Source organism: Lissotriton vulgaris, chromosome 7 (genome assembly GCF_964263255.1).
Source record: "Lissotriton vulgaris chromosome 7, aLisVul1.2, whole genome shotgun sequence".
NCBI classification, from domain to species: Eukaryota; Metazoa; Chordata; class Amphibia; order Caudata; family Salamandridae; genus Lissotriton; species Lissotriton vulgaris.
Window position 1 is genome coordinate 1304904612 of NC_141695.1, and position 23857 is coordinate 1304928468.

General features: G+C 41.3%; 1 protein-coding gene across 1 annotated transcript in view; it reads right to left on the reverse strand.

Annotated features, from left to right (window-relative positions):
* The window catches only part of LOC147703550 (extracellular calcium-sensing receptor-like), a 454642-nt gene extending 432017 nt beyond the window's left edge, over window positions 1–22625 (reverse strand). The window contains exons 1-2 of the mRNA XM_086929513.1: window positions 22402–22625; window positions 10424–10715 (exon numbers count right to left, since the gene is read on the reverse strand). Coding sequence (XP_086785639.1) covers window positions 10424–10715; window positions 22402–22625 — 516 coding nt within the window. The remainder of the gene's footprint in view (window positions 1–10423; window positions 10716–22401) is intronic.
* Window positions 22626–23857: the final 1232 nt, after the last annotated feature.

Consider the following 23857-nt stretch of genomic DNA (forward strand, 5'->3'; position numbering starts at 1 on the left):
TTTATAAACTTTTGGTATAATTATCCCTTGAGCTTTTACTGCAGTTGAAAGGTATTTAAATAAGTGCTGGCATATCCCTAAAACACTAAGTAACAGGGCTTTGTTTCTTGTTTAGGGGAAATCATTACCTTTTAGCAACAATATATCCATTCCTCCCATTCAATGGGAGGAGTGACATATTGCATCAGAAACATGGTGAAAGAATCACTGTGTGTGTTGGACATTCATAAGTAAGATACAAACACAGGTGCAAAGTAGAAGATAACACTGCTGTACCTGTCATTGATTTGTAGCAGGCAAACTCACAGATTTCAAAGCAGGATATGGGCAACTAATAACACGTGTGTTTTCTGTTCTATTGTATAATGGTTATAGTATAATGCAAAGATAGCGAAATAGATACACTATGTATATCATTGTCTATCACTGATAACCATTTCTGTTAAAAAGGCACAGCATTGAAACATAAAAGTTAACATTCCTTGAAAAAGTCACCTGAACAGACAGGAACTCCCAAAAGAGAAGATCACAGGAGTATATGACCTGTTGACAAGAGGCAGTCATATGTTCACAGTTTGTCTTTCACTGAAGAGAAAAGCCAGCACAATTTCTCACAAATCCAGTTCTCCACTTATTAAACAGACAATATCTGAAGGAAGTTGGGCTTCCATAACAGTATTCTCAGTTATCGCTTTGTTTCATGATGATATAGGACTTACTTTATAATCGCTGGAATGCACAGGCCTGCGTTCCTCTGCTGTATTGCTATCCTCTAGCCTCCAGGCAGCACCCACTGGCACTGGGGCCTTAAATCCACACGAGCATGGCTCGTTTCACCTGTGCTTAATTGCAGCTATTTGGAAAATAGGTAACAGCAGCTAGCAGGTTTTGGGAAGCTAAGGTCTGCTATATAAATTCCTTAGGTGAAGTGACCAATCGTTTGTATAATAGGGCATATATTCCGCACATAGGTTCTCATTGCGTTGGTGTTAGCCTAATAGTACAAGGTAGCCTTGCAACTTGTCACGAAAACATTTGCATTCTTCATAGTCAACACAAACAGGTAAATGGCCACCATGTCTCTTTATTCAGACACAAGTCTTAAGACGGTGCTTGTCACCAGGTGTATCACTGCAACCGCAATGGAATGCCAGGACCAGTTTGAAAGCCCAGCCAGTGAGAAACCTAGATTTATGGAACACTTGCAAATGTTCCACGACAGCTTACTGAAAAAAATGCATAGGAACATTGTTTTTTTCTTTAATGTTGGGGATCAAAATAATATAACATATTATTATTGTTTAAATGGTTTTAATCAGTAGGGAATTTCTATGTCATGTCATTAACTGCAATATATTGATGACTAATGTCCCCATTATGAGCGGCACAATTGCAAACAGAGCTATAACAGAGGCATTTCTGCCACTCATAGTTACAAGTGTTTTCATTGTAAATCTGCCCTCTCCTCCTCCCAAACTGACTTGGTGGTGGTTCAGTCTCCTACCGACTCCTACTATTCAACCATCTCTAAAATCATGGATGGCATTGCTCCACTTCAACAAAAAATGCATCAACAAAAATATCCAAGCCTTGGTACAACGACAATTCAAACAGAGAACTTCACAACCTTAGGGCAGTTAAATGAGCTTGGAGAGCCAAACCGTCCTCGGACCAACTAAAACTCCGTAGGAAAGTTAGGAGCCTCTACAAAAAACAAATCAAGAGCGCCAAGGAAGAATATTTCAGACTCCAACTCGATCAATCTGCTAACCATCCTAAGCACCTTTTCAAATTGGTTAAACAGCAATCAGTGGTAGGTCCCGACCACTGTGACTGGAAGCAGCCCACCCTCATGTGATGATCTAGCTGCCTTCATTACTGAGAAATCAAGGCTCATCACCATTGAGCTCGCCTCTAAAAAGGCCCTACTGCCTTCCTCTGGGTCTGCCCCATCCCTTGACCTCTTAGTAAAGCACAAACCTACCAATCTGAATACCAAGAACAATGAGTCATGGGGCAGTTTTACCCCATTCAGTGAAAAAAACATCAACAAGATCCTTCAGAATATAAACCTGTCTAACCACTTCATTTACCCGTTGCCATCGGCCATCTTCAAAGAAATCAAGAGTGTACTCATCCCCACCCAGACAAGGATTGTAAATACTTCTCAATCACAAGGCACAATCCCTGACTACCTAAAAGCAGCTCAGGTATCACCTATACTAAAAAAACTAATGCAGACAAAGTTGACCTCAATAATTTCCACCCTATCTCCAACATCCCCACTCTAGCCAAACTCCTTGAAAAATGCGTTCAATCCCAATTTTGTGCTCACATTGAGAACTTCCAACTCCTGGACCAGCATCAATATGGCTTTCAGAAGGGGCACAGCACTGAATCGGCTCTCACTCACGTTATGGATGACATTTTAAAAATGCTTGACCTAAACGAATCCTGCCTCCTGATCCTCCTAGACCTCTATTCCGCATTTGGCACGGTTAATCACGACAGCCTCCTATCCATTCTGAAGAACAGGATGGGTTTCTCTGGCCTGGTGTTACAATGGTTCTGGTCCTTCCTCCACCACAGATCACAAAGAGTCAAGGCAAACCACACCCTCTCCCAACCGTCTCCAGTCCTTATGGGTGTCCCCCAAGGGTCCGCCCTAATGCTAATCCTCTTCAACCTTTTCTTGGAACCATAAGCACATTTACTAAATTCCACAGGCATTTTCTTCCACATGTATGCGGATGATACGCAACTTTATCTGAAAATCTCATCCCAAGATAACATCATCTCACTCAACACTACTCTAAAGTTTACGCAAAATTGGTTAACTGGGAACTGTCTCCTACTCAACACCCCCAAAACTGAGTTCCTGCTCATCTCTCCTCCGAATCACATCCCTAAGCTCGATCTTTGGTGAATCACCTCACAGCTTTCAACTGCACCCCTCTCATCATAGACTCAGCCAAATCTCTCAGAATCACCCTGGACAAGCACCTTAATATGACAAATCATATCAGCAATATATGCAAGGGAGCTAACCACTTGATGAGGACACTCAGAAAGATCAAACCATTCCTTCCACAAACTGATTTCATACAGGTGGTCCAAGTGCTTGTCATGCCGAGGTTAGACTGCGGCAGCGCTATGTTCTGTGGCCTACCCAAATACACCCTGGCTCCACTAAGGGCATCATTGAACACTGCAGCTAGACTGGTTACAGGTGCCAAACGAAATAAGCACATATCCCCAGTCCTAAAATGGCTTTAAAAGTTTCCCTACAAAGCCCAAATTCAGTTAAAGATTGCCGTTCTGACTCACAAAACCCTTCATTTCAAAACTCCCAGATATCTAGTGCAAAAGCTCGAACTGTCCTGTGGCGATAGTGCCTCAAAAAGTGCTAACACTTTCCTCCTGAAACAACTATTGCTTAGCAAAAAGAGAATGTGTCACTGAGCCTTCTCTGGCCAAAGATATGGAATTCTCTTCCACAGGAAGTACATAGAATCTCCTCAACGACTGCTTTCAAACTGGAAACAAAAAGATTCCTAATGAACATATTCTTACCTTAATTGGGCTAGTTAACATGCTCGAACTCTTTGATCCTACAACCATTGTACCTTCATTAGGTACTGCTCTTCCTTACCACAAATTGGTTCACCCTTCGTAACCCGATAAATATTTGCTTAATGTTTTAATCTCCCTGACGCAATTGTCCTGTAATTTTGTGTTCGGTCTTGTTGCCTATTCTTATTTGATGTTGATCTTGCATGTATGCCCTTCCTTCCATCCTATTGTAAAGTGCTATGATATCCCCTGGGATCTTGTTTGCGCTATATTAAACTTTATAAATAAATCAAATAAATAATAAAGCCCACCCTGACTAAGTATGATCATACTGAAAGCAGGTAGTTAGTGTCTGAAGGCCAGCCAAGAGTCTCCGAGATATTCTGAGGTTTTGAGGGCCTGCTAGTTGTATCAACAGGCAAACTGATGATCTCGACTGGCCACCTAAAAGGGTGTAAGAACCAGCAAGGGTCACTGATGGTAGATAGAGGAGAGCATACTGGTATAATCTGAGTGCATGCTAGAGATTCCTGGGTGACATGAAGAGTCTCTGGCGCCAAACCAAGGGTGATCACTGAGAGGAAGGTGTGGGTGCTAAATGTCACCAGGGAGTGGTTAAGAAAAAGATGCAAGTATCTAAATGTAGGCAGTCGTGTGCTGGCTAAGGCTTCTCAAAGTATATATGTGGTATTCAGAGGCAGAACAACACATACATCAACAAAGCAAATGTTAGGAACATGGTGATGTGCTTAGATGTCAAAAAATGTTTTTCTGATGTACAAATAGGAGTACTTGGGACATGTTTGAACCCAAACTCAGTTTAGTTAAGAGTATAGTTCATTCTCCTGCTCCTAGTGATAAGGCTGGATTAAAGTTCATCCTTGGTGTTTGTGAAATATATGCCTGTTTTATCCAAGACTATGGCAATAGGATAAAACCTTTGACAAACATACTGAAAATAGGTGTAACATTTTCATGGAATTCGAAGTGTCAGAAAGTTTTTATTTAGAACAAGGATCAGATGATTTTCTCAGATATTGAACCCTTACAACACTGATATGTTGTGCATATTGGAAGCTGATGCCAGTAACGTTGGGATTGGGGCCATGTTCACGAAGGTAGATGCTGAAGGAGCTAAAATCATTGGTTATATAATTTTCGAGTATCGAAGGAAGCAGAAATGGATTACTCAGTTATTGAAAGGGAAGTATTGGCATGTTCTTTGCCAATCACAAAGTTGAGAATCTACTTGTGGTAAAGAAATGTACTATATGGACTGACTACAAGCCATTAATACCTATAGTCAGTGTGAAATGTGAAGGAATTCACCCCTAGGATTACAAGACTTTTGACAAAATTGTTACAGTATAATTTCAACGACCTCCTCCCTATGCACATGTTTTCAGACATTGTTCTGTGGTTGGGCCATTAGTGGCTTAAAACTTATTACTGGAAAAATTGAGGTTCTGCTACTAGGCAAACACCATAATATCTGGTCAAATGCATGATGGCCAGAAATGTTTGGCCTTTTACCAGCTCCCAAACCCAAGGTGCAGATTTTGGGCATCTGGTTTGACGAGAAACTCTCCTTTGATGCCAAATCACCACCCTTGCTGGAAAGAGCTTTGGGATGTTAAGACCTCTGAATAAAGTTCTTCCTTTTCTCCCAGAGTCTGCTCAGAAAACAGTAATTCAGGCCCTGGTTAGATCCTGTTTGGATTACTGCTATGTTCTTCATCTGTGGGTCACCCAAATGCGATTGAACAGGCAACAATGGGTGCAGAATGCAGCGGCGTAAACATTGCTGGTCTTCCAAGAGGATCTTCTATCAGCACCACATTAAAGAAGTTACACTGGCTGCTGGTGAAACAGAGAATCCCTTTCAAGACTCTTTGTTACTATGTTAATGCACTGTCATTTTAAGGCCCATCCTATTTACAGAATAGGGTTACCTCTTATGCCACAATGTGTATTTCCGAGGTTGGCCAATACTAAACTGGCTACGGCTCCAAGATTTAAAAAAACAAGAATTGGTGTTTGCGCCTTTAGTTATTCGCCCACTAAAATCAGGAACTTACTTCTGTTGGAACTCCAACTGGCTCCTTCTGAGAGGATTTTTAGGAAAAACAGAAAACTTGGTTATTTGAATCTAGTTGATTCCTTATGCATGGACAACTCTTTATCTCTGAAACAAGCCCACTACCTCTGGGACACTTCATTGGAAGTAGCCATGTGCTTTATATGTGGTATTAATATTATTATTATTATTATTATTATTATTATTATTATTATTATTATTATTATTATTATTATTATTATTATTATTATATACCTGTTGACAAAAAATGGTTGTACAGACTAATTGTCATGTTTCCCAATTAAAGTTGGTCGTGTGGAAGGTAAGAGTGATGATTACAATGCCCTTGAAAGCTGTTAGAGAAAGAATGAAGCACAGTATTACTTGAAGATCAGGCACCTGGTGAGGTGATGCGTTTTAGTGAATTAGGGTGGCCCAGGGACAGGAACATTGTTGTTAGTCTTCAACCATTTGAAAAGGTTTCCGATGAGTTGACCATGGAAGATGATGTGCTGATGAGAAATTATAAACTTATACCTCTAGGAAAATTGAGTATGGCTTAGATTTCAAGTGCAAACAAAGGACATTTGGGGTGCACAATAACCAAACAGCATTTTAGGGTAATTTATGGGTGGTCCAATATGGACAACGATATTGAAATCGTTACTCTGGGGTGCATCATATGTAACAGTTGCGACACGAATCATACAGTAAGTTCACCTCCTCTCCAGCCAGTCGATCTTCTGTCTGTACCATGAGAGAAGTTAGGTGTTGATCCAGTTAGCCTTGCAATTCACTGCCAGCGAATACTGGGTTTGCTTTATGACCTGTAGATTATCACATAAATAGCCTGAATTTAAGTTTATAAAAGACTTATAAGTTGTTTTTTTCAAAGATGTTTTTTGAGAGTTAATATTCCTCTGAAATTAATGTCTGACAATGGCATGTAGTTTGTCAGAACTGAAGTGTCCGAATGTCTAAAATCGATTGGTGTTAGGCAATCAAAAAGCTCTTTGTATAACCCTAAACTAATAGTTATGTCAACCATATACATAGAGTGTTGGGGCAATGTATATAGTGGGGTTTAGCTAAAAATTGCATTGTAGTCAATGCTGTGAGATCTACTGCACCACACCATATTTTGAAACTGGGGTTTTTCCTTTTAAAGTGTTACGCGTGAAGAGCTCAACCACAAATGTTTTTCTATGTTGGATGTCTAGGTGGGTTAGGCAGAGTATCACTGTGGAAGATCTTGATGTAGGAGTGAGAGCAAGAGTGGGATTCACTTAAGTAAAACAAAAAAGATTTTGATGCCTGGAAGAGAGTCAAGGCCAGTAAACTTTAAGTAGAGGATTGTGTACATGTTAAGAAACCTGGACATGTACCTAAAGGAGATCCTAAATATGGGAGTGCAGTCAGAGTTCAAAGAGTGAGTGGAAAAGGTGACATAATGAACAGGCATCATTCATTTTCTGGCACAACTTCTGAGAAGGAAGGTTCTAGGCCAGGTAAATTGTGGGTAGAGAATTTGGGAAGTTCTATGATTTGGATAAGTGTTTGTAAGAAGAGTATGCCTTTCAATTATACGTGAAGGATTTTCTTTTCTCAAATAAGTTTTCTTGGATTGCATGGTATTTTCGTTTTTTTTAAAAGGGGGATGTTGAGTTGTGTCTAATGATTTTTGTATCACCTATGAAGTCAATGAAGATTAGGGTTTGCACTATGAGGAATTTTTTTTAATATGCACTCATAACAGTGTACTTATGTTTTATCCTTATTCTTAAAGCTTTGGCTTAACACTTATTATAAGACTGCAAAAGGGTCTTTTTGCCTTTAGGGACTACACATTTACACACCATAGTCTTTGGAGGAAGAACATAGAGTGTTCTAAGTTCAAAGGCGTTACTTACTTTCAACGCAAGGAAGATTAATTTGACTACTATTTCACTCAGAGGAAGACACCAGCTGAAGGTATAATTTGGCTGTGGACTCATGTTGATTACTAACTTAAGGAGATTTTAGGTCTACACTTTTTTTTAAATAGCTTAGAAACACTTTCCATACCAGTAAATTGATTATGTCCCCCATTAAATGTCTCTACCCCAGTTATGCTATGACAATTAGTTTTATGGTGATTAGAATGAACATAACTTCTGGCAATCTGTATGTAAATAGTTCTATGGCTTTTAGCCTCACGGTAATCCTGGTTAATAATGTAATAACCATGAAAGCTGTGCATGGTGTGGTGAATAGTGAATATAGTAGTGAATATAGCCCTTCATGTAGAGAACGTCTATATTTTTCCTCCTATTAAAATTATGTTTTACTGCTTATGATTGTAACCAATATGGTGATTCTTTGAATGTATGTTTTTTGTCGCATTTTGTATTATGTCGATTTGCTTTTATATATTGATTTTAAATTTTGTATATATTTCAAGTGTTTGTATCCCTGAAGAAGTCCTTTCAGGATGAAATGTGTTGTCTATGATTAAATAAAGAGAAGACATTTAAAACAATTAGAAGATCATGAATAAAGGAATAAACTTTTAAGTAAAAATTCCAAATGAGACTGTGGATTATGAGATTTAGTTGTAATTTCATTCTATACCTTTAATTGATTTGCCTATAATTAGAAACTATGATAACTAGTGGGTGCTGAGTCATTCTTTTTGTAAATTTTGATAAAGGTTTGTAGTTTTTGGAGCAGTTCTAGGAAGTTGATGGTTCTAGAGTGGGCTGAAATGTTGTGATTTCAACTGGCAATGCAGTTGTATGCTAACCTCCAGGTTATTTGCTTAATTCTGTACTAACCTACGAATATATGTACCTGGTCCTTCAAGTTGTCTTTGCACTCCTGTTTGGGATAAGATACTTCATAATGGTTCCGTTCCAACTCCCTTGCTTTTCAATCTTTACTTTGAGCCATTGAGTTCAATTTGTGTTAGTATACCAAAGTCTTGCTTCATCAATGTGCTGTAAATATGTTTATACCAAAACCTCATTGATACATGCCATCATCACATTACACTGCACTCATCAGCCCACAAGGGTTGATGACCACCAACGTTATTTTTTTTTATTTTCACTGAAACCCAAAAACAATGTTGAACTTGATCTACTAAAAGAGCTGTCATTCTGTTCTTCTCTACAACCATAGTCTCTCTAGATTTCATACTCAATGCTTCTCTCTAAAGAACATAATACCATTGTTGACATCTGAACAATTAACCCCTTAAGTGCTGCCTCGGTGCATTGGCCGGCGGCAGCACTACCTCCCCAGTGCTGCGCACGACCATTGAACGTCCATTCAGCACTAGTTCTAATGGACAGCGCAGCACTGGGGAGGAATGTTTAATAGCAGCTATGAGGTTAAAGGTTGATGCTCAGGCTTTATTACATCACAACATGGCTTTGGTAATGCAATCTTGGCAGTTCTGCCAAAATGATCTCTTACCCCACTGAATGCCATGGTTGATGTTAAAGTCAGACTCTTCTCATCCTTGAGAAAGTATGACCATATTACACCCATTCTTTCTGCCCTTCATTGACTAAGAAATGAGGTGACAGGTGAGATCATATTGGGAATCCTCAAGTACAAAGCACAACATCTAAACATTCCTTTCAACCTTACTGACTACCTCAACATTTCTAGTGGCTAAAGACACCTGCACAGTAGGAACAAAACACTCTTCAAATACCCTAGGATCATAAAATTACAGGTTAAACATCTTTCATTTTCAAGAGCAAGTATCTGGAAATCATTAAAGAGCATGTTAATCCCAAACCCTAGTCTCATGTTCTTCCGCAAACAATTACAATATCCTTTTTGTCAGACTAAATCTTCCCAATAAGTAGCTGTCTTCAGTGCTGATCCCATCTGATATACACTTTTAGTCCCTTTCCTATCATATTCATATTAATACTGTTAATACTTGTTTGATTTGTATTATCTATTTAATATGTGTTATACTCCAGAATGTCAGAATGTGTCAGTTATCTGACCTTACCCTCATACCAAAAAGGTCTAGGGGCACAACATAAATTTACAAATTAGTAATACTCAAATATAATGAGACATTTTAAATATTAGTTCATTTAAAAAAAAAGTCCCTGAAACTGTTGCACAGGGAATGATGATCAACTGTGCTTTACAGCTAGTGATTAACAAAAGCAATGCAGCTCTGAGATAAAAAAACACAGATTAAACGGAGTCAAAACCAATCATCTCTAGCACCAAACCAAAAGCTCTGGTTTGAAGGTGAATTCTGTGCATTGGCACTGTAATAATCAGTGTTCACTTACAATAGCGTGCATTCTTAGTTGCCTAAACTCTGTATCGCACATGTCAGCAATTACCCAAAATGTTCCAGTGGCTGAAGGTGAGTAAGGATTGGCTTTTCCTACATATATTTAAACACTGATGCTTACACTAGTAATAATAAAAAGAAAAATATATTTTACATTACTAATCATTTCCTTACTGTAGAAGCAAGGTAGGGGATGAATTAGGAAGGTATTACCATTATTATGGACCAGGAATACTGCATCATCAACATTTTTCTTGGAATAGAGGAAATTTAGGTGATGCAATTGGGAATATATTACAAATATTTTAAACAATATGCCTCACAGAAGCAATTATTAAGAAGGCATTGCAAACATAAATATGAAACATACTTCAGTGTATGAAAGCTCACTGCACCATAGCTACAGAAATACGCTATAGTGAATCGCTACTGAACTACTAATACAATTTGAGTCCATATCATACCTGAGGATACCTGCTGACACCAAGGATTCTCGCCATAGGAAGGGTTGATGCAGATGGAAGATCACCAATGATGGCAGATGTTTTTAATTTGGCCGCACAGCTGTAATTTGGGACAGTCGTCCTATGCCCTGATAGCAGCCATAATGTCCCCTCAATTGCAGCTGCTTCAGAATGACAAGAGTCATAAATCTGGAACCCCAAGTTGATTTGAGGCAGAATTGCAGGATTTTTGTTAATTTCATTGGTTGCAAAAACCATGGCAAGGACATATTGGTAAGTTTCTAAATCAAAGCTGTTACAAATAAAAATGAAATGAAAATTACCTTTCGTTCATACTCTCATACAGCAATGATAAAAGTCTGTAAACCTTTATAAACAGGAACACCTTGTTGAGATGTCTCACAACACAATGGGCTCGATTCCGATCCGGTAAAAAAAATCCCCCGTGCGATTCGTATTCGTAGCCGTTTCCGTACGACTCGTAAACACACCGTACGACCTGGCGAGTACGATCCGGACCGGGTGATCAGGACGCTATTCGTACGGTCCGCGTCAGGTAAGGGCGATCCATACGGAAAAGCGCTCAATCACATACACACCGTACGCTGCGTACCCCCCATGATCGCCGGGGTACGCGCCGTACCCCTGCGATCATGTGGGGTACGCGGCATACACCCAGCGTACATGGGGTGCACACCGTACACCCACCGTACATGGGGTACGGTGCGAACCCCATGTACGCTGGGTGTACGCCGTGTACCCCACATGATCGCAGGGGTACGGCGCGTACCCCGGCGATCATGGAGGGTACGCGGCGTCCCCGGGGGGGGTGTTCAGTACTTGTTACTGCGCAAACTATGCGTTTACGGCTGTTTCCAGCTCCCGTAAAAAAATGGGTTGTACGTTGCGTACCTGACACGAATCGTACTTGCTGGGTCGTAAAAACCAGCCGTGAACCGTAGCGATGTCACGTACAGCGGGTTCCGAGTGATACTCGTACGGATATTTTAGTCGTACGGAGTCCTGTAGGACTCGTACGGTCTTTGGCTCCTGGTACGGATCGTACTTCGTCGTACGTATGGGGACGTGTACAGGTACGATTTGTACGGGGAAAATTGCTCCGTACGACGATTCGGAGCGCATTTTACCGGATCGGAATCGAGCCCAATGTGTTCATGAATAAGTTCAGGAAACAACTTCTTTTTACTTACATTATTTTTAAATCAATTGTTTACATGATTTTTAGTCTTGTCAAATCAGTTAACAAGTACAGCATCAAAGTTGTACCCTCCTATGTTTGAACTTCTTAATTGAAAACATTCACTGTAGTCATTATCATTTTCAATGCTTTTGCTTCTGGTTGTAACTTCATTGGGAGTAATTCCTCAATAAATAAAAGATAAATCATAATGATATAAAGATTACAATTTATCATTTACACAAAATGTTACATATTGCTTTTACCGTTAATGGACCCGAAGTAGGACTGGCAACATTTAAAGCTCTCAAAAACAGGAGGGCCTCATTCTCAAACTGCACTTTGTAGTATGTTTTTAGTACTAAAAAAGTACTACAAAACATACTACAAAATATATGTTTTGCCTATAATTATGTGAACTGAGTTAAGTGTCCTGACGGCTGAGTCTCTGCACATGTAAGTATAGATCTTAGTAGTCAATGTGGGAGGGACACAGGGTAGTGGATGGGAAAAAAAGGCAGATTTTCTACTAAAGGGGATAGGATTAGGGAGAAGTAACAGGGGATCAGGGAAGGGTTTAGTAAGAGATGTCACTCACACACACACTCACAAGAATTAGCAAGTGCATTACTCTGGGGCTGTAGACATGTAACTTGCACTTTTTTAGTAAATTTATACTCAAGGGGCCAGATTCACAAATGGCCTCCTCACTCTTGGTCGAGGCGCCCCAGTCATGGGGCAGTCCTGGCACTCGGATTGGATTCTCTGCAATGATTCTCATTGTGGGGATTGAGCCCTTGGTGCCAAAACTCCTCCACAACTGTGAAAGCCCTTTGGATTCAGACCCGGAGTTTGCAAATACCAAAAGTTGCACATTTACTACAAAGTGGGTGTGAATCAGGCCTTTGTGAATCAGACCCTCCCTCCATCGGCAGCTTCTTTTTATTCTACTCCAAAATCACGAAACCACACTCACAATGTGTATCTCCAATCCTCGGTTTTTCCAATTACTGCACTCAAAAGAAAGCAGACCATAAAAAGTCAATTGCATAACGCCAGTTCTTTAAAAAAAAAAGCAAGTCTAACCCAGAGCAACGACTTTGCTCCAATCAACATGTAATTTGATTTTAAACACGTTCCTGTTTCCATCTTTGTGCTTCATTACTTGCATGTCCTTTTCAATTGTAATAATTGGAAAAAGCATCGACTGATGCAGTAGGGTGAGTATACTTTTATTATACTGGAATAGAGAGCACAAGGGAATCCCTGATTGAGGTGCGTGTGATTCCCTTATCTCAGGTTTTTGGGACTGGGTGGGGAAAGCAGCAGACATGAGTGGAAAGCACATGAGATTTTTTAGCAAGGGAGTTGTTGTACTTTAATGTTTGTTTCTTCTGAATTCTCACTGACCGCCACACTAGTGGACAGAAGCAAGTTGCATTGTAGCCCCTTCATTGTAGCCTTGTTTTTGATAGGAGCCAGCATCATTGCTAGCTGTTGCGGGAGCCAACATTGTGCAGAAAGGATGTATATGAGGAACGGTGAAAAAAGGACATTTGAAAAAGAACCACCCCCAAACTAGTTCTGAAACTTTAGACAGTGGATTCACATCCCCTTTCTAAAGAATTTATATATATATATGGGATGCAAATCACCCTATTTTGGTCCAGTTACAAGTTTTTCACAAACAAAAAAGGTAGTTCTCCGCAGAGCACTCAAAGTACTGCTGTGTTTTAAGGTTTGGTGTCGGCCAGACAACCAGTATCCCAGAGGGGAGGACATGTTCTGTAGTCAGTACTTTCTGCTAGAAGATCTGAGGGTCTTCCTAGAACCTAGAAGCAAGTCTGTCTGCGAGAGTCTGCAAAGGGTGCAAGGCCAGAAGCGACCCATATGTAGAAGGAGACTCTGACCTCCCTGTACAGTTCTGGTTATGAACCAGATCAAGACTTTTCCAAATATCGGGGCATGACTAGCTGCTGGTGAGGATGTCTGCAAGCTTGAAAGGCTCCAAAGCCGCCTGGTAGAAATCCCCTGACATCTGTGTACAATCCTGCCAGAACTGTGCAATTCCATAAAACTCTCAAAACTTTGATCCCAGCATCATTAAAAAGGGATCCCTGCTCTACACGACATATGAAGATGGCAGATGGGCCATGAGAGGCCCAATAACACGGTGTAGGGAGTTGGATGATTCAGACCAGTGACTGGGGGACCCTGCCCCCTCTCCTCTTCTTACCCCTCCTGCTGTGCTTGGACACCGAATAATCACTGGGGGACCAGCTCACCTGATGGCCCGGCACCGAAGCCCCGGAGATAGCAGACCCGACTGAAGCTCTGGTTCTTGAAAGAGAGGAAGGATCACAATAGAACTGCAGCAGCCATAGCTAATGTAAGGAAGTACATTGACGGAATGTAACGAGCCGAGGTTGTGCATGGTGGACTCAGTTACGATAGGCTGGTAAGAGACCAAGAGGCGCTGAGATCGATTTGCGCTGCTGGATGGAGACTTGCCCAGCTGCTGGTGGCTAAACCAGAAACTGCCTGTCACTACAGAGATTGTGAGCAGGAGGGGAGGACCTGCCCTGGGTCAGGCGGCGGAGGGCCCCGCTGCGATGAGATTGACCTTTCTATCTGAAATTGGTAGATAGTGGAGCTCCTGGCTCTCAGAGTGCATTCCAGAAAGGAAGGCTTTATTGTGAGACAGCAGGCCCTGGGGCCTAACAACTTTGATCAAATAAGCTTGGGGCTGATCAAGATAGTGCTGCCAGTGTGGCGTGACAGGAGATGGTTTAGGGTCAACAGTGGAGGCTAGAGGATACATTTGACCAGCCTAGAGCCCTGCGTCTTCTTGCCTCTCATATAGACTACCAGGCTGATTGAGGGGCTTCTCGCTTGCACGCATTACCTCCTCCGGAGAGACTAGGGGTGGGGGAAGACCATCGAATCTGAAGTGGGGTGGTGTCTTGCTCTGCCCCTGGAATTAAGATTGTCCCCCCGAGCAACGGCAACTATTCAAGCAGTGGGGCCCACCCGGACTCCTGGTGCCCCCTCAGAAAACATTTACCAGCCACTACTCAAAAGTACACTTTACCCACAGAAGTGGCACCTGGACACTGCCTGCACAAAGGAGAACTAGCGGATATTTACTAATACTAAAGAAGACTTGCAGCACTGTGTGTGTTCAACTTACTGCATGATTGGAGTCTGTACTGCCATTTTGAGGAGTGGCCATGGGGGCAGTGGGGTGCAGACAGCGTCGAGGGACTCCCTGGGCACTGCCTGAAGTGACACTACTCGGCTCCCGCAAGGTACTGGTCCATGCAACAAAACAGCTGGATAAGTACACAGTAAAGATTTCTTTCGCTGGCACGCAGCCACAGCGGGCAGATGGTGGAGGGGCAGATGGAGGACTGCAGCGGGGGGAGGTCTCACTCTGCTCCATAATGGCTGCAATCCAGTATCTACGGGGCTCTATACCACCTATTGAGCCAAAACTTGGCGCATTAACCATAGATATCCAAAAAAGTAGCAGTGGCAGAGACGTACACCAACTGACTACTTTCAACAACAAATTGAGTAGAGGAACAGTTGCAGGTCTTAACCAGAGTACCAACATGGTGGCAAAGCTGGAAGGTGAGGAGGGAAGGGCCAAGAGAAACAACATAGGAATGGTGAGCATCCCTAAAGTGGCAGAGGGTCCTAGCATAGACCTTTTCCTGGAGGGCCTATAAGCTCAAACCCAAAAGACTGTTCAACTTCTTCTCTGCTGAGAGGGCCCTCCGATCGCTGGGACCTCCCCCAAGCTTGGGGCCCCTCTGCGTACGATAATAGCACAGATACTAAATTACAGAGATGCAATATTGCAGACTGTTTAATCGCTGGATGACTACACTTGGGAAATGCTGTGATGTGCTTCTTTCCGGACGTTACCCTGCAGGTGCACTGAAAACGTTGATGAAGTTAAAAAAGCATTGCAGGCCAAAGAAGTCAAGTACATGATGCTTTTCTCCACCAAGCTAAAAGCAATTGTTGAGGAAAGACTTGCCACTTTGCCATGCCAGAGGAGACATGAGACTGGCTTGAGGGTTGTTGAGTGGCAGGCAGGACAGTGAATGATGACCATAGACTGGCCCAGGGAGCGGAGAAAGTCCCCCTCAGCAGGACATTAGAGATCACAGCTCTCTTCACCGGAAACATGAGCAGCATCTGCGGTGACCCCTTTGCAGAGTCGTGAGTACCAGCAAGCTGGTACCTGCGGGATGGCAAAAACACAGGACAAACTGTGTGGATGTGCCGACATACTGCAAAGAAAATCAGGGCTCGGTCACATCAGCGCTGTGTGAGGCATTCAAGACAGTGGTCAGAGGAGGGCTCAGGTGCTCACACGGGGGGAAGAAGAAAGAAACAAGACTGCAGTGCTGTTCCATAATAAAGGAAATCGAGGAACTAGAGGATGTGGCCCAAGTCACGAGGGGTGCCAAGCACTGGTGCCAATTGCAGCTACGCCAACAGGACCTGCTGGCCTTGGCAGAGGATCTGGCATGTAAACATGCACTGGTGACACAGTGACACCTATATGACATGGAGATAAAGCCAGTAAGCTTCTGGCATGTCTGGACAGGCAGGATAAGGAATGCTCATGGGTACTGACAATACTAGACAGATCAGGCATCACGCACACATCAAATGGAGCCATAGCAGAGGCCTTTAAGAATTGTTTTTGTGAAAGAAGTGTCCCTTCCTGCACAAAAACAATCCTGCCCGTAATGCAGGAACCTTTGCCTCATGGTGCAATGGTGCCTGCATTGACGCTAGGCTGCACACAGACCGCCAGCACAAAAATGCAGCAGAAATGCACCATATCTTTGTAAATATGGCATATTTCTGATGTATTCAAAATCAAGGAGGAGAGCTAGGGAAAAATTAGTACAGGGATACGTCCCTTTCCCAAATCAGTACAAGACTTAAACAATGTGGACGGACCCACATTTCTGATGTATGCCTTTCATGCAACGCACTGCAGTAAGTTCCCTTGCTAAGCTACTTAGAATGTTAGTAAATCTGCCTCTGAATTTTCAAAGGATAACTTTGCATTCAAAATGTAGAGAGTTTAGTTCATCTTGTCTCCAACCTCAAGCCAAACACCCACAAATTGCTTGGTTTGATAGTCTATTCCAATTAAATGGTAGCATTGAACAACCCATGCTTGCCAAGCTTACGGTGAGGATTTTACCATCTCCTTACATACCGTTCGATGATGTTGAAAACAATGTAATGCCTGCTGTCTTAAAACATATAAAAATGAGACTTAAATGCGATTTTGGGCCGGTTGAGTTTTTCATAATGTACTTATCTCCCGCTGAAGAAGAAGTTATGTTGGTGTTGGGCGAATACTCTCCTAACATAACAACAAGCACCCACCTAGGAGATAGATAGTCATAGTATACTGAATGAAGAATGGTTGGTATCCTGTACGATAAATGACTCCGTACCTTTCTTCCTATACATCCACAGATAAGGTGTAATTAACCGCTTCTTGAAACCCCAACAAGAGAAGTCCTGAAGAAGGTGCCACAGAATCAAATGTACTGCACCGAAACGCGTCGACGCATTTTTTCTGATATAAAGAATCCAATCAGGGCCTGGTAAACACTAGATGGATACTCAACACTATCACTAATGTTTACAGAAGTTAAAATGTTTTAGGCCTGTGGATCTATTGATACAAAGTGGCAGAGACATTCGGTAGCCACAGCGATACGAGGGGTTTGTCATGATATATTGTTTTGTCTTATGTTTATTGTCTAGTAACTGCTGAAATCTTATACACATGTCTCTACTGGTTCTGTGTATTTTTTAATTGTGTCTGAAAAGTATTGGTTTCAATTGCTTATGATCGTTTCAAGGAACATTCCTTGGATTTTAAATTGTTTTGTATTAAATTGTCTTGTATTTTATTGCTTAGATATATGGTTTTAATAAAATTAGATTGTGAACGATTTTATTTCTTTGTGGAAATCCTTATATATTCCCTGATACACAGTGGACTATAGGTCCTTCTCCCTGTTGACACGGGGGTGAGGTGAATAAGTTGACTCCAGGGATTCCCCTTTTGACTTACTGAATACTCTCCTAATACAGAAGTAATAACCATATCAAGAAGGTATCTGAATTCAGTAATCATTCTGTCGGTCTAATGCCTTGCACATGTTTATTATTTTTGTTAGTGATCCATACCAAACTGCATACTGATGTGACACAGCCTGATGTTCGCCTGGATTACAGCGGCATCTACATGCCGTTCTGCTCCATTGCAGACTCATGTTTGCCAAATTGTATTGGTCGTGAGGTGGCCTATCTTATACCGGACCAATTTGGAAGCCATCTTCCAATTTAGCTGATTGGCTCAATTGATGTGAAGTAGGACAGCTTGTTCCCTTCTAGAGGGGCACTCCAGGATCCCCTAGGATTTATTCCTTCATTATGTTGCAGGACATACTTGTTCTGGGATTGATTCCCGCCCAACCTTCATCCCAGATACTGGGTGCTCATGCCCCGTCCTGATGAGGACCTCATATTGCCAGAGGGCAAAGCGCCACCTACAATGGATGTCTTTAGAATCCATTCTCCAAACTCTAATATTAGCAACACGCATTGGTAAATGCATTAGGTTTCACCTATGTTGTTGTTAATATTTTTGTTGTTGCTGTATCTTTAAGCTTGGTGAGCAGGTGTAAAACTGATATGAGAAAGTAATATTTGAAAAGGGGTTACTGAGTGCCAGAAGGTAAAGGTGTGACATGCAAAAGGTGTGCATGCACACAGATAGATTTAATGAAAATAATAATACCTTACTGTCTGCGATGCAGTGTACGAGAATAAGGGACAACATTACAATGGGCTGCGGCAAGAACAATAAAAGAATTGTGATGGAAGAGATATCTAACTCTGATAAGCCAACATTAGAGCAGGCTAGGGTGGAACAACAAGTTGCGTTAGAAGAAATAACCACATGGCATAGGAAAGACAAAGAGTGATCTCACAAAAACATTGGACTTTGAAGCAGCACCACAAAGATCAGATTGGGCACCGGAAAGTGAGAAATCAGACAATGGCGATGTAGAGTTATTGCAGATCACCTCTATGATGGAAGATCGCTTGATCTAAATCCATTTTAAAATGAGGTTGGATGTGTGAACCAATTCAGTTCATCTGAATGCATGTTCATCACTTTAGCTACGAGTCTTCGTGTACCCCGAGTGTGTGCATTTATGGGGACAGAGGTGATATTATAAAGATTCTAAACTCTTAAGACCCAAATAAAAAAGTGGCATGTATAAAAATACCTTATTGACAGAATTGGTGTAGGAATTGCATATTTTGTGTCTCTAAAAACCTCCTGACAATGACTACTGTACTCATGTACAGACTTGAGCAGTCTATGACCCTCTAGCCACACCCAAGTTCTGGGGAAGCACAGCCACCCCTATGGAGAAGTAACCGGTCAAGCACCGATATACAATCATTCAGCATTCTTTACAAAAGGAGTAGGTATTTTGGATGAAAGATCCCTACAGTTGAGATGAAATTTGAAAGAAAGGAAAAATACACAAGGGTTTTTATAACCTTCTGTAGTTCTATATATAAATGTCTGTATTTCCCTATGTTTACTCATTCAGCTTCCATATTCTTGGATACTGCCTTCGCAAATCTGCCTCACGGATGCCACCACAAGCACCATAGGGGTAAAACATGAGGCATTGAGCTCACCCAGTACACTTGCTTCTCAGCACCAGCAGCTGATAGCATGCTGTCAATAGGGTAGTCTGTGTATTACATACTTAACTAATGTTTCCAGAGCACTGATTGGGAGATGGGTTATATGATTATGAGTCGTCTTCATTGAGACCTAATTGGCATGGGCATCATTTATAGTTCTCCATGCCATGAAGATGGTTTCCCCAACAATGCACTTGTGTGACATTCTCAACTTTTAAAAACAAGATCCGGCCTTGCAGCCCTGGAGTAGGACATTCGGACTCCAGGAGCATTGATCTGGCTGTTGGCAGACCTTGCAAATGGAGCCCGCGTTGGTGAAAAGCAAAGCGCTTAGCAGCAGGCGGGGCTGGGAATCAGCTTCTATAGAGATGGTTTGGGATTCCTGGCCCGGGGAAGCCATGAGCAGACCCACTCCATGGAGTAAGGTTGCTAGGCAACCAGGAAGGCACCCAGGCCGCTCAGGAGCCCACTGCTGACGGAGGACATTGACATCTACATAAGCAAAGGTTTACTGCTGTTATATTACAACAATGTTTGTGAAGCGCTCTGGCAGCCCTTGGGGTTCAGTAGAAGTAGACTAAACGTTTTAAAATTAAAAGAAATATATCCGCTTCAAAAGCAAATGTAAACAGTACTTGGGCCTCAGGACACTGATGAAAGCAAACACACAAGAAAGAACAGGAACAAGTATGCTAAAGCTAATAGATATAGAGGAAAAGTAAGTGGCAATCACAGGAACCTATTAAAAGGGGGCAGGATGTAAGCCCCTTTTAAGATATATATTAACAATAGATTTCTCAAGCACAGTACAAGTTTTGTGCAGGCGAAACCCAAAACGTATTCATATGTCTTTTGTGTGTGCTGCATGTTTTTCTCTCATATCACTTATCAATGCACTCTTTTTTCACTTTTATGTGAGCACTGGATCCCTTACCTAAAAAAAAAAAAATGTGCACAAATGATATAAAGAACACTGTGGACTATGCTCCTGGATATGGGCCTAGACCAGGCATTGGTGTACTTCATGGCCGATCTGCATAGGGACCTGAAAGCGGTTATACGCATGTCACAAGATGGGAAGTGCACGGCTGACTTTAAATCCGGGAGGGGAGTACGACAGGGGTGTATTTTGGCCCCAATATTATTTTCTTTATACATTAATGCATTAAGTGTAAATTTGGCGGCGGCATCTGCAGACGTCCCATGTATGGGGGGTACTAAATTACCAGTATTACTATATGCTGATGATACAGTTCTGCTGTCAAGGACTCCCGTAGGTTTGCAACGCCTCTTAAACTCCTTTGGGAATTTTATGCAAAACCTGGAACTCGTAATTAATGTGGAGAAATCGCATGTGATGTTTGTGGGGAAAGGGAAGAATAATACCAAGACGCTCTTGTGCAATGGTTCAGTAATATCAAAAGTAAAAATTTTCACATATCTGGGTGTAGTGTTTGATGACCTGGGCAGCTGGGCCCCCCAAGTGGCAAATAAAAGAGTAGCAGTGAAAAAGTCATCGGCTGCAATACTTGGCTTCGCTAAAAGATTGGGTGGGAAACCTCCTGAGGCCATTTTGGCGATTTACAGAGCTAAAACTATGGCCATAGCCAGGTATGGGGCAGCAATTTGGGGTTATAAAGACCTAACTTTGATCCAGAGAGAGGAAAACAAATTCTTGCGAGCCCTCCTAGGCCTTCCCCAATCCACTTCCTCATTTGCGGTCCATGTAGAGCTGGGTATGGGCTATATTGCGGACATGTTAAACATGGCACCGCTTTTATTATGGATCAGAACTTGGCTTAACCCCAAACTAACACTGAACCATAAAATTATTAAGGACTGTTTGGGGCGGGACAGAGTGGCTGATATCAAGTGGCTGGCATACATTAAAACATCTACCGCACTCCTGGGTCGCCCGGAATTATACTTACATCCGGAAAATCTGAATGAAGATGACATAAACTGGGTAAAACAGAATTTCATTAGGTGCCGTGAAATGGAGCGAGAGTCGATTGAAATTTCTAAATCGACAGTAAGATCACATTTTTTGTTGCTCAGTTCAATGTCAATGCAACCATATTTGACTACTGTCACACGTCCCTATCACCGTTGGTTGCTAACCAAATTTAGATTCAACCAGGCACATTTTCTGTTGGGTAAATATGAAAATTGGTGCACGCCAATGGAAAATGCTCCATGTGAATGCGAAAATTTTTCCGACCAGGATTTGTTACATTTTATCTTTTTTTGCCCCTTCTTCTCGGAAGGTAGGGTAAAGTACATCAAGCCTCTTCTGAGGGAAATGGGGTTCTTACAGGTGAAACCTGCATTGCTGTTCCTACAATTAATGGAAAATCATCGAGTGATGTTCTGTGTAGCCAATTTTTTGATTGCTTCTATTCGTGCTAGACGGAAGAGATCTCATATGAGCCTAGATGGAGTTAATGTAAATGTATGTCCATACCTGGTAGTATGAATTAACTTCCAAGCTCTGCTCCATCTTTCATATACTCTTAAAAACGGGTTCATGAATTATTTAAATATAACGATGAAATTCCTGTGCACTGGGTCATTTTATATGCACTGTTAATGAATTTTAAAATGTACAGTATTTTTAAAGTTTTGTATGATGTTTTATGTACTTGTATAGCATACTTTTATGATTTTTATTTAATCGAATAAAGTGATCTTTGACTTGATATAAAGAACACAAATACTGAACACATTGTTATACAGTATTTACTGCCTGCTTTTCCTTTTTTCATAATATATTTCTGCCTTGTCATGAGTACATCACAATGTGTCTTGAATTAATGGAGACATATTGTTCTTTGGTATTGTTTAATGTCCTATTGAACTATTGTTTTTCCTAAGATACGACTTAAGGGCACATTAATGTGGTTATATTGTCTTTGCTGTTTGGTGTAGAGATGTAGAATTATAGCACACTGCATAGAACAGACAGACTCTAAATGATATGTTGGAAATCACAGGCATTTACCCTACACAGCGCCTATCACCAGGTGGTTTAGTGAAGAGCTTGGACGATGTAGAAGGAACAATGGTTTGATGAACTGGAGAGAGTCCCCCAAACATAATATCCCCTTCCTTGTAGTAAACTTGAATGTTGGGTGACGTGAGCTGGCAGCCTGTTGATGTGGTGGCATCAGCAACAGCAGAAGGGAAGATCCACAGGTGAAGCCATAAGGCAAGGAGTAGAGTCATCTTCTCCCACTGCAGAGCAGTCAACAGAGTACCTGATGAAAGAACAGAATAAGTGGAGTAATGGATTCATTTGGTTGAAGCATTGGATTGATGGATGGATGTTCAAAAAGCTTGTGCTTTAAAGGCGTTAAAGGGAAAGTATATCATAACGTTGACCAGAAAGATAAATAAAAAAAATAAAAAAATAAAAAAATAGATCCTTGTATGTTTAGTATATGAATTGCTAATTTTAATATTTTTGGGGTGTTATATGGCTGTACGGCCAACCTCCTCGAGGAGAATGAATCTTTATTTTCAAAGGACATGGAGAACATGCTTTCTAATCTATTGTAACAGTTTGCTTTACCAAGCAACAACACGTTGTGTTTGCTTATTTTATAAAGAAAAAGAGTATTGTTCAGGTCATTATTTTCTAATTAATTATTATATGACTTTGTTTTATTCAATTTGTAGGGCTAGATACCCTACTCCTTTCTTTTAATATAGTCACCACAGTATAGCTTCAGTGTAGCCAACATTTTCATTGAAAAAAGCATGTATTAATTTACCTATAACATTGGCCCTCGCGGATTGAGCTGCACTGAATTTGGCATTCGCTTTGCGAATGCGGTTAAGGTCCTGCATACCTATTTTTCTGTAGTTTCATGCAGAGGTTAAAAATAAGTTTTTCTCAATTTTGTTTTCATAGGAAAGTTTGCTGATGAATTCAGCAAAAACGTATGCACTGTGTCAGGAAGGCCTGATGAATCCACAGGAGTCGACGCTTAGTCCCAACGCCCCTCTGCCTCAGAAGTCACCCGACACTGCAATGTCAAAGTAACCGCTAAAACAGAGGGAAAGGGGAAGTGGATAAAATAACAAAAGAGAAGAGAGGCTGCCCTCGAGTGATGGAGTATACTCTTCGTATTGGTCTTCTGGGTCTTCTGTTATCACCTGTAAGGAAACCCTATTTAATTTCATGCAACTTATTTTACATGCAAAGTCATTTATTACTCTATCAAAACGCTTACCCTTGGACCACAGGCAATTGCTTCTCTCTTATTAATTTTCAACTGAACTCGGGTTTTCTATTAACCTATGTAAAACACAGTATCATTAGCTATCAAGAATATTTTACGGAAATTGTTTAGTGTGACTCTATGATTGATCTTATATAAGATGTACCTGACAGAGTTGGGATGTGCTCTGTAACAAGTCCATTTAAAGTAGCATTCCGTGGCTCGACAACAAAA